Source organism: Neolamprologus multifasciatus, chromosome 15 (genome assembly GCF_963576455.1).
Source record: "Neolamprologus multifasciatus chromosome 15, fNeoMul1.2, whole genome shotgun sequence".
Classification (NCBI taxonomy): Eukaryota; Metazoa; Chordata; class Actinopteri; order Cichliformes; family Cichlidae; genus Neolamprologus; species Neolamprologus multifasciatus.
The window spans coordinates 23,906,628-23,918,949 of record NC_140453.1 but is presented as its reverse complement, the minus strand read 5'-3'; the positions used below and the strand labels follow the sequence as shown (position 1 = coordinate 23,918,949).

At 39.5% G+C, this 12,322-nt stretch overlaps 1 protein-coding gene across 1 annotated transcript in view; it reads left to right on the top strand.

The window, feature by feature from the left end:
* cd109 (CD109 molecule) overlaps positions 1-10,703 on the top strand; it is a 58,386-nt gene extending 47,683 nt beyond the window's left edge. The window contains exons 24-33 of the mRNA XM_085132633.1: positions 635-716; positions 820-1,048; positions 1,954-2,125; positions 2,744-2,934; positions 4,355-4,510; positions 4,926-4,991; positions 5,323-5,459; positions 6,060-6,216; positions 6,287-6,389; positions 9,189-10,703. Of these exons, the coding sequence (XP_084988759.1) occupies positions 635-716; positions 820-1,048; positions 1,954-2,125; positions 2,744-2,934; positions 4,355-4,510; positions 4,926-4,991; positions 5,323-5,459; positions 6,060-6,216; positions 6,287-6,389; positions 9,189-9,400 (1,505 nt within the window). The 3' untranslated portion in view covers positions 9,401-10,703. The remainder of the gene's footprint in view (positions 1-634; positions 717-819; positions 1,049-1,953; positions 2,126-2,743; positions 2,935-4,354; positions 4,511-4,925; positions 4,992-5,322; positions 5,460-6,059; positions 6,217-6,286; positions 6,390-9,188) is intronic.
* The last annotated feature ends 1,619 nt before the right edge of the window (positions 10,704-12,322 follow it).

The following is a 12,322-nucleotide window of genomic DNA, read 5'->3' as shown; positions in this document are numbered from 1 at the left end:
ACTTCTTGTCTACCAGGACGTCCAGTGATTTAGCTGAAAAAATCCAAAGATCCGTTTTGTCAGCCATCCAAAGGTTCAGCAGTACTGGACTCTTGGCAGCTGCAGTCTCCGCTTCACAATCGCTGCAGCACATGTCCAGCCAAATCGCTGGACATGTTCATGCTAAATGTTGTAAAAAATGACAAAAAAAAAGTTTTTGTAAGGTTTTGAGTTAAATGTGGAAAAAAGTTGCCGTTGATTTCAGCATGTTTCACTTTACAAACGGCGCCCCACATACCTTGGCACTTGTGCAGGTGAAGCCAAAGGCAAGATATGTTTCATCAAATTTTCTAGTCTTTGACTTGGTTTGGAAACATATTTGGCAATGCTTCATCTGCTTTGCATTTGTGTGGGAGCCCTGTCAAATACCGGTCCATTATGTGAGCAGTGTCCTTGAGTTCCTTTTTTTCTTTTTTTTAATTCATACCCCGGGTGCCTCACAGTTTAGGAACATCTGATCTAATTCCTCTTGGTCACACCCTGTTGAATAAACACATTTAAAATGCACATCTCATTTATTTCTCTAGGTTAAGAACCTCTAGATTTGTCATTTGTCTTTGCCTTTTTTCCCATCATCTGATGTCCTCTTCACCAGGTTATGAGCGGGAGCTCACCTTTCAGAGAGCAGATGGCTCCTTCAGCGCCTTTGGAGAGCAGGACTCATCTGGAAGCACCTGGTATGTGATAAATACAAATGTCTGTCTAAAAAAAAACATCAGTAACATGCTCATATAACTGAAAAACTCAGGAAAACTAATAGCAGATAGTCTCTTTGCACAGGCTCTCTGCTTTTGTGCTGAGGTGTTTCCTGCAGGCACGGCCCTTCATCAACATTGATTCCAATGTGCTGCACAGTGTGGCAGCTTGGATCACCAGCCAGCAAGGGCATGATGGGAGTTTCTTGGAGCCCGGCAGGGTGATCCACACCGAGCTCCAGGGAGGCCTGGACGGGCCTGTTTCTCTCACGGCCTACGTCCTCATCGCCCTGCTGGAAGACGCTAGCGTCAAGGTGAGATGCCATTGTTTAGGCACACTTTCCAGGGACATTTTGAGAGTTTAGAGCTTAATCAAAACAGAACAAACAGCCTCCAACACTAGTGTGGGTCCGCCTCTCAGACTGAAACATGGGGAGCAATTTTATATTCAGCTTTTCCTTTGCTGAGTTAGAAATATTTTTAATATTTAATACTTATTTTAGTTTTATTTATTTGATTTTTGATTGGCTTTTAACTCTTTAAGATTATATTTCTGTCATACCTATTTTATTGAGCTATGTGTCTCCTTATTTAAGTTCCTTTTTATATATTTTCTGTTTATTATGGTAACTTTTAACTGTAGTTACAAAATAATTGCTGAACTTTAGGATAAACAAAATAGGTATTGTGTTAACTTGTGACACATGTTTGGGTGGTGACTCATATTTTGAAGTCAAAACTTTCCATCTGCAGTCATTTATATTTGGAAGCAGCAAGCACATAACAGAGCAGGCATAAATGGAGAAGATATGCCACAGAAGTCTTAAAAGCATAAAAACAATGACCTGGGGTGGAGATGGGTTGCAAAGTGCCTTGCAGAGTGGCTTGCAGAGACAGTAGCAACAATGGACAGGCTGAAGAAGCTTAAACAGTGTTCACTTTATAAGAGTTACCAAGTAGACATACAAAAAAACTTATTGTGCATTTTAATTATCTAGGCTTCTGTAGTATTTTTAATGTAAAAATCAATTTAAAAACCAAAACTGACCATGCCTTATGGTTATTATCATTAACCAATCAAAGAAGAGGAATTCATTTTTAAATATTGTCTCTGTTTTCCTCACATTCATGGGTAAGATCTAATTTGGCCTCACATTGTTACATGTGCCTGTACCAACCTGTCGTCTCACCTACTGCTGCCCTATTCCATATCTGTCAGGCTCAGTATGAGACCAAGGTGTCTGCAGCCGTGATGTACCTGGAGACCCATCTTGCTCTTGGTGTCTCCAGCAACTACAGCCTCAGTCTACTCACCTACGCTCTGGCTTTGGCAGGGAGCTCCAAAGCCCAATCAGCACTCAATAATCTGACTGGACGAGCTGAGATAAGAGGTACAACAGCAGCTGTGTCTTAAAAGCCAGTTTAACATTTGGGGGAAATAAGCTTTCTCTGGAGGTTGTTATAACTTCATGCACCTAATTCTCATAGTTTCATGCAAATCTACATTATTTGATTGTGAACAGAACTGTTACATTCAGTTAAAAACATTTTTGGATCATACAGTGGTTTTACTTGAAGAATGGTGTCCTTTAGTCTTTGTATGATTAATTAGTCTGTATAATAAAAATCACTATTATAAATAATTATTTCTTATTTTGAAAAGTTCATAGCCAGAAAACTCTGTTGTAATGGTAATGTTGCAGACAGCTAGACAGGACCAAGCTCCAACCTCCAGGTCAGCTTAATGAGGCCTAGAAAACAAGCCTGTCCGCTATGCCTCACCTCTGGTAATTTTAGTGACTGAATCGGATGTTGTTTCTTTTATTGGTGTCTTTCTCAGCATTTTAAGTGAATTATCCGAGAGTTAGCATGGCTGGAAAAACAATCCACTTCTTGGCTTTGACTTTTAGCTATTTGTGGGAGTCTTTACCCCAGATATTTTTTTGATCACCTTGCTTCTCTTTTTAAAAAGAAATCATCTGAATTATTCCCTGTCTTTCTGTGAGCAGATGGTGTGCCGATGTGGTTCTCCCTGGATGACGGCCTGTCCTCATCGTGGCAACCTCGTTCTTCTGACATTGAGATGGCATCCTACGTGCTGCTGTCTCATTACAAGCTGAACTCAATCCCAGAGGGTCTGAACCTCATGAAGTGGCTCAGCAAGCAAAGAAACCACAGAGGAGGATTTGGAAGCACTCAGGTCAGATCTTAACTCCAAACAGAAGTACATGAATGTAATCTTCAAATTATTAAGATTGTACCAAACCTTAAAAAAATATTTTTTCACGTTATTATAGAAATAGGGGTGACATGGGTCGCGAGATTGAGACATAGGCATTAGAGTCTCTTCATGCGTGTTTTGTTTTTCACGTGGAATTACCAAAAATAGAGAGGGTATAGCCTAACATTTGAAACAGGAAAAGACCGCCGTGTGATCGATTTATTTCAACAAAGTAACTGTATTTTAAATATCATCTTTTAAACAGTAACTGTAACGCAATACAGTTACTCATATTTTGTATTTTAAATACGTAACGCTGGTACATGTATTCTGTTACTATATATATATTCATTCCCCACTCACCTCTGTGGGCGGTCAATCCCTCAAGCTCGGGTCCTCTACCAGAGGCCTGGGAGCTGTCCTCTATGTCTGCAATGTTGCCCTCTGGTAGTTCGATCCCCTCAGTTCTGACTACCTTCCCTCTCTTTGTTATCATCCGACTACACTTGTCAAAAACTACATATGTCAAAAAGAAGAGCTCATGCAGAACTTAATGCATTGTGTTTATCTGTGCCATGGAGCTCTATCATTATCCAAAAATGATTAAAAAGACATCAGTGGACAGGGCTGCCCTGTTCCTTTAACACCATAAACAGACTCATTGTAGTTTATTTAGATTCAGTCCACCTTCCTGCTGGCCCGAATTGTCACTGGAGCCACAAATGTTGGCATAGATCACTGACTGTGATTGTCTTCTTTCCAAATCTCTGCAGTGGAGTTTGGGAGAGTAAAGTTCGCCTGAGCCACAGGGACACAATAACCACATGATAACTACAGACATGCGAGGATGAAATAAACCAGAACAAAGACGTCAGGGGGGAAAAAAAAGTTACACAAGCTTTTGATTTCTGCATCATCTTCTTTTTAACACCAACAAAACATAAAACAGACTTGTTGGCCCTGTCAACTCTAAATAAAGGACTCTTTCCTCTACTGGTTAAACTGGATTCATGTTTAAAAAAAAAGTCCCCAACTGTGGTTATATGTCACATCAGAGGGCAACTGTGGCCGTCTGGGTATGTAGTGACTAAAGACTTATTAACCTCTTAGCACACATGGCCACTCGTACATGCAGAACATGCGAGGCAGATGGGGAAACTGCCAGTAGATCCAAATACAGCACAGTGAGTAAAGCCCAGTGAGGCGTTGTCTGGCAAAGATTTTCTCTAAAACAGATGCACAGACATGTGCTGAATAGCAGACTCCCATCCTCAGCTGTAAACAGGAAATCAGCAATGAATATCAAAGCAAAGGATCATCAGGGATTGAAATCCCCCATATCACAGACACACGTTTGCTTACATGTACCATGTGACCGCGAGTCTCGTTTCTCTTTCAGGACACAGTTGTGGCTCTCCAGGCTTTGTCTATGTTCGCGGCTCGCATTGGGTCGCACGACACTGATGTCACAATCAGGGTGAACATCGACCCTTCGACCACTGTCGCCTCCTTCCAAATCAACAACGAGAACTACCTGCTCCATCAGAGCCAACAGGTACACAGATGAGCCAGCGTTATCGGAAAACAGTGGCTGAAGTATTATCCAGCAATATTTGTTGGAATGTCAGATATCGGCTGGTTATTGAAGGCTGTCAGCAACTGATCAGAGCCGAGTTCATGGAACAGTGAAACAAATGATTACATCCAGCATGTAATATTATACAGATATATTCAGCTCTGTGATATTCCCTCATATTGAAAGGAAAAACGTGGAACTATATTATATTTCCTAAAAATGCCCTAAAAGATTTACTGCTTGGTGTGAGTCAGTCTTCTAAAAGGAGTTGGCTACTCCTTTTAGTCCAGTTAAGGACTTAATTTAGTTTTTAACAGTTGTTTAGTGCACAGCAATAAAAAAAATCTGCAATAATCTGTCAATAAAAACATAGAGATTGTTTTTTATGCTTTAGATTACTCCAGAAGAAAGTTTAATCCTGCAGGTGACAGCAGAAGGTCGTGGACTCGCCTTGTTTCAGGTAACAAGACATGTCACTCGTCTAATAGCACTTCCTGCTGGTCTGTGTTCAGTCTGCTGAATGGTATAATAGTAAGAAGTACAATAGTTGTTCAGATTATGTCAAAAACAAAGCCACTTAAATTGTGGTAGTTAAAAAGTTAAAGAACAGAAGCACATATGTCAGACTGCCCACTGGGTCAATGCTGCAGAAAGCTTTAGTGAAATTCTGCAGAAGCTACTTACACCAAGTACTTTTAACTAAAGAAACGATAAAGAAGCTGCATTTTTCCTTAAAACTTCTGCGTGATTCTCATTCTTATTCTGTAAATTTGGTTCTTCTCTTCCTTCAGCTTAACGTTTTTTACAACGTCAGGAACAAGGAGATGAGGAGAAGGAGGCGAGAAGCTGGCGAACAGGAAGCGTTTGAGCTGTACATCGAGCTGGTCGACAGCGAAGTAAACTCTGCACATCTGTACATCTGCACCAGGTGAGCGGGTCGGCATCTGTTTCTTCACATGCCAACAGCTTGATGCAACAGATTCATCAGCACAGCAATCAGCAGGATGTGTGAGAAGCGTTTCCAGCGATCATCGTCTGTTTAAAAACAATAAAACATAATCAGCCAAAAACACCAGATGTCAGTTTGACAGCAGACCCAAGAAAAACTGGAACATTTGTTAGAAATAACCTTTTTGAAACCAATATATCTCCAAATATATTTTTTCACTTTTGGAAAGTGCCTAAAACAATACAGAGATAACTTCTAATCACTGTGGTTATTTGGTCTTTGCTCTGACAAGTTTGCTGTTCATCAAGAAATTATTTTTTATTGCTCCTTCTTTTTAAATAAATAAAATTTATCATTTATTGTCGGTAAATTTTACCCTAATTATGTTTATACTCTTGAGAAAGTTCCAAAGACAAATAAAGAAATACTTTATAGCAATTACATTTATTATTTTAATTTACAAGAAACTTAATACAGGCTAAGAGTCAAATAAAATTTGATTTAATTAGACTAACATTTTGAATATCATTTTAATGTTTTTTTTTCTTTTCCTTTGTGTGATGTTGCGGTCCTCTGCAGGCTGGTGTATGGTGTGGGCCTGAGTGCAACGGGGATGGCCATCGTGGAGGTGGGGCTGTTGAGTGGCTTCAGTCTGTCGCCAGTTGGCATCGAGACTAACGACGTTGTAAAGAAAGTGGAGACGCAGCCGGGAAAAGTCATCCTCTACCTGGACTCAGTGAGCGGCTCACAAACACTGATGTGTCTGAGTGTAAATACTGAAGCTTAAGTTATAAATTTATTTCCAGGTGACAACGCTGGAGATGTGTGTCCAGATTCCTCTGATTATTGAGTATAAAGTTGCCAAAGTCCAGGAAGCTACGGTCGTCATCTATGATTACTACGAACCAAGTAAGACTTCGCTCATATGCTTATATTAATGGATTATCTTTTTACTCTCCCCTGCAAATACCGTGTTTTGCCCAATAAAATCAAAGAACTCTTATTTAAAATGATATATAATTATAACACAAAAGACAAAGTGTTGTTGTAACAACATGGTGGAAACTCTCTCAAATGTATTCATTCGTTGTATACATGTGACATTGTTTCAGACTGAGAATGAATTGAGGTGCAAACTGTTTTAACTCTTTCCCCTTATAGACCAGCACTATTCTGATTAGTTGTCCGCCGTTAATGGAAGGTGGGAGTGGGGGGCTTCTGTGCAACTAGCCAAAGCAGTGTGGCAGGGATGACTGTATTATCTTAACAACATCATAAATAGCAGAAAGTAGAAAAAATTGCCTGAAACAGAGCATTTAGAGCAGTCTGAAGGCTGAGCTGGATCCTATGGCTCACAGAGATCACTTCTGTGTGTACTCACCTCATTATATGAAGCCCATATGAATATGAAGACCACATTCAAGTTCATGAACAAATAACAATTAAACAGTATACTAAGTGTTTGCACAGGGACACAGTTGTTATCATTTTCCCCTGAAAACGAGGGACTGTATAAAACAATGTAATTCCTAAACAGTTAATGCAATATTGTAATTAAGCTCATTAAAGTCAAAGTGAAAATCAGCACTTTAACCTCACTGAGGCTGTTTGATCCACTGTGGTAGTAAACGGAAGCAAAATGACACAATAAAATGCACGATTGTGTAGAAACATATGGACCTAAAGCAGAACATGTCCACTTTTATTTTTTCACTGTCAGTTTTGATGTTTTTATAATCTTGCATATGGGGAAAATGCATGCAGCATGATCCAAACCAGGACAGCCTGTCATGTCCATGTTAACACACCGAGGACCTCCACTGACATTTTATGAGTTTTTTATGCTTTTGTTTGGCAAGAGTTTAGCGCTGTGTGTTCGCCCAATCATGCAAAAAACCTGTGATTAAACAAAATGTATTGGCCTGAATGATTGCTACAAGCCTTTTTCTCTAGAACAGGGGCGTCAAACATAAGGCCCCAGGGCCATAATGGGCCTGGCAAAGACTCCAATCTGGCCTGGATCAGGAAATCTGGAAAATTAGAAGGAGTGCACACATTTTTGAAGTTTTAATTGTATTTTAAAGCTTTTACTATTGATGACCCCCCCTCGCTCCCATTGCCCATCACTCTACACTAGGGGTGTGCAACTCCAGGCCTCAAGGGCTGGTGTCCTGCAAGTGTTAGATGTGTCCTTGATCCAACACAGCTGATTTATATGGCTAAATTACCTCCTCAACATTTCTTGAAGTTCTCCAAAGGCCTGGTAATGAACTAATCATTTGACCCAGGGTGAGATCTGAAACCTGCAGGACACCGGCCCAGATAAACAATTAAATGACAGAAAGTTCTAAATTATTAATGTCTAAAAATGTACACTTTTATACAGTGGATTCAGAAAGAAAAAAGAAGAAATTTTCTTTGAATTAACCAAAAATGTGTATTTTATAATTATAGGACAGTCTGGGCAATCAACCAACTTTCTCTGTAATTTCACACATTTATCATGTAGTTTTGCTGCTCCAGCCCACTTGAGATAAAAGAGTTTTGAGTTTGACATTACTGCTTGTGACGTAATAAAAAATATTTACATTTTAATTTAATAATAAATTTTTACATGTTTTGTGATAAACCAATAAATTGGGTATCAAAATAAAGTTTAAAAATAAAAGCAGAAGTATGTAAGAATGATTTTCAGTTTAAAATATACTGCAAAACTGAAAATTTACTGATAGCCGCCAAATTTTACAGTTACAGTGGTCGCTCGCTATAACGTGGTTCACCTTTGCGGCCATGCTGTTTTGCAGATTTTTGGGGGGCAATTTTGCATGCTTTTATTTGTTTATTTATTTTACAGTGCCTTTTGTTCTGCGTCCTGATCGGTTGTAGACCATTGTCAGTCAATCTTGTGCCGTGGTCCTGTACAGTACAGAATGCGTTCAGCTTGTGAAATTTACATAAATCTATAAATAAATAGCAGACTCTGAAGTGCTGTACTGTATGTTTGTAAGTTTTCAAATCAACGAACACAACAATGTCGATGAAACATTTTGCACCGTCAAAGGAACCTGTGGTAGCACCCAAAAGGCAGAGGAAGATGCTACCATCGCATAAAAAGTTGGACTTATGGACATGCTAAAGGAAGGTAGACGTTTTTCGGACCATAAGGCACACCGGTTAAGCAAAGCAAAATAGTCAGATAAGTCAAACTTGATTCAACTCATTCTTCTTGCTTCCCCTACAATTGACCCATTAATGTGTTTGATCAAAGGGTTAATTAAATTAAAGGGTTTGATCTTTGGTTTCATTCTATAATACTGGACTTATTTTTCTATGAAGATTTGAACTTTGAGAGTGTTTAAACAGGAGAGAAAAGTGTGAAAATGTTCATGCCTGTCTGAGAAAAGTGTATAAAGTGTGTAGTGAGGGGTTTACAGCCTTAAAACATCTATAATAATTGTAAAAAATAAAGTTGGCTTCTTCGCAGATTTCACCTATCGCAGGTTATATTTAGAACGTAACTCCCACGATAAACGAGGGACCACTGAAAATAAAAATCATAATATATATAATATATCTGAAAACTGGTGATTTTGTTTTCATCCTTCCCGTCTCAAACATCCTCCATCTTTAATCATTAAAAAGAAACAGCAGAAATACAAAGGCAGAAACTGAAACCGTTGATCTCTAAACCTTCACCTCCTCCTGCAGGGCGGAGGATGGCGAGCACATACACGTCGCGGTGGAGGAGCAGCATATCCTCCTGCTCACTCTGCGGGGACAGCTGCAGTCAGTGCAACGCAAACGGCGACTTCATTCCCGACGAAGCCATCTTCAATGCATCAAACAGGAACAACGTCCACTTCAATCTGGGTGGTTTTCTGCCCATACTGCTCCTCCTCTTCGTCATCTTTGAATTGTAAACATGTCTAAACAAAAAGCTGCACATATAAATCTGTCAGTCTCGGTTCAAGGCTGTGGGGTTCTTGTTTTGTTTCAGACTAAAATAGAAAACTGTGTTAGAGATGCAGAAAGTCACAGGACTCTTCTTTGTACTGTCCAAAAAATAAATGTGACTGATAAATTTCCGTTGCAGGTTTTCTTCCCTTTGTTTCCTCATTTTAAACTCACCTACACTCACCGACTGTACAGTTGTGCTGAAGAAGCATGCGTGTACCTGTGAAAAGAAGGCTGGTGCGCGTGACAGGATATGAACAACACTTGGTTCACTATAATGTTAGCAGCTGGGCGTTTCTTTTGTCTGTAGAAGCAAACATTTAAATATGATTTTGAGGTGAAGTTCCCCATTAAAAGCTTATACAGGAACATGTTTTGGTCCAAACAGAGATCATTCAGGTTCAGAGGTGTGTTCAAAAAGTCAGAGTTTTCACTGTCACCAAGGTCGCGCTCTTTCAGTCGAATCCTATGAACTTACAAACTGCTCTGCAGGAGGTTAACTTCAGAGTTTGGTTTAAATCGGCTCCACATTTCACTGATTCTGTTACTTAAAATCTGTAAGTGTGATATAAGTGCTCTGGGGTATTTTACTATCTGCAGCACAAACTGAATTTCCTGGCAATTTATTGAGTATGTATTCAGCTGGTGATGAAGATATTCTATAAATATGTTTTCACACTTGGTCCTAATCTGCTGCCAAGTGTGTTGTACACTGCTGGAACTGCAGCTAATCGAGTGCAGGTTACATGTATGGTATTTATCATGGAAAATATTCAATGAGTGAATCAGTGAATTTATTCTCACACCTCCTTTATGAGGTGATTTATGTTATAAAGAAGCGTCAATCGCTCAAATAAAAGTATGAACTCACGAATTCACAAGATGTGATTTTCTGCTGCGTTGCTCTCTTGGCTTTGTGGCACCACCAGTGTTTCATTTTGCTTTTATACTTCTTTATGTTATTTACCAGCTCCGATCTGATAATGTGTCTGACTGAAGTCGATGTGCTCAGCTGATTATTTTGTGCAGAAGAGGAGTCAAAAGATTATTCATGTTTTAAAGAGTGAGCACAGAGCCTGAAGCACAAAGTGTGGGTTCATAGAAAACAAGCAGTGTGAAGGTAAAATATCCTTGACATTGTGCCTATTGTGGATTTAATTAAAAGTGACCATAAACAGAAAGTAATGAGCGCTTTTATATCTGAGATCAGAAAAAAACTGCAGTATTTGGGCTCTAACACCTGTATTCACCTTGATCTCTAATTTATTAGATGCTGCTGCCTCAACTCCACTCTCCTCTTGCGCTTCCCTCATTCCTCAGCTCATTGCTGGTGGATCAGACTGATACAGGGATGTGTATTTAGGGACATGAAAAGGTTATAGGATAAAGGATAGCAGCCTTTGAGAAATCTGACTGGACCCAGGAAACTAACGAGGGTGAGACCAATAATCAAAAGAGGGAAGAGAAAGGCAAAAATCCTGGACACACAAAGAACGTGAAAGAAAACAGAGAAGACAAGCAACCAGGTGAACACTAATGACCAAGAGTAAGAATATTTAGTAAAAAACACAAAAACTCAAATGCAAAGCAGGAATCCATGGGTGGGGCAGCTGGAGACTATCCCAGCTGTTTTAGGTCACAAAAATATGTTCGACTCCCTCCACCTGCTTGAACTTAACTGCAGCAGAAACATGTTCTGATCGTCATTTATGCAAAAACTTCATCCTCACAGTTTAAGCGTCTCTTTGATCACTTGAGTTTTTTGAGCGGCTTGCTGTTTTTCTCCACGACTAAAAGATTATGAATGACGGAAAATGAAACATTAAATTTAAATTTATTCTGCGGGCATTAAACGTGTCCGCGATGAGACAAACTGAAGCAGGAGGTTGAGCAGCACTCTGAGTCCTTTCATAAATCTACACACAAAAGCTGGTACGATGCCACGGCAGCACCATAAATCTATGCGACAATCAAAGTGACCGAGGCATACACATTAACGACAAAGCCTCTATAAAGTTTAAAGCCCCGCCGATGATGGAGCGCTCCGACAGCGAGGCAGGCTGAGAATATTTGACCCACGTGTGCACACGAGAAGCAGCTGGGATCGATAATATCTGCCTTTTCATGGCCTCATTACAGCTGACCTCCACTCAGGGTGCACCATAGCGGTCACCTGAGGGTTAAACGCGATCAGGGCATTTCTCAATCTTCAAAATTATAACATAAACTCTGAACACAAAGTAAACAATATTCAAAGTGACAAGTTAACCCCAGAAGGTCAAACTCATCGAGACACTGATCGGACCACACCGTGGGGTTATAATGCTGACGTCAGAGCGCAGAGAGGTTATGTTTACATCAGTCCAAGAAAACAAAGTTCACTATGAAAAAATGAATAAAATAAAATGATTTCTAAAGTGTCGTTTGAGAGTCAAAAATGGGGTCCAGTAATACTACGTGGACACTGCGTGGCCAAACTAGTGTGGGGGATTAGAAATATATTTTGCTGCTATTGTTAATAATTATCATCATTACCATTGCATTAATAATACAATCTGCAGTATTGATATTGTATTCAGATGTTTGAACATATTGGTACCCAATTAGCCTTTATTACAGGTGCAGTTATAACCATAATGTAATGTAGGCTTACACATACAGATATTACATAGATTTATTTTTAGGATAAAGGAGAGAGCTTATACGTAGAAATGATTTTTTACACATTGCATTTTGTGCTTATTAAAGAGTTGTGGCTCAGTCTATTGAAGGTTATAAGCTTCACCGAGCGTGACGTCTTGGTTGATATATTGGGGGAGACTTGGAGCATAAAGGGGCGCACATGCTTACAAACACATAGAATCCATAAACCTGAAATTCATTTAGCT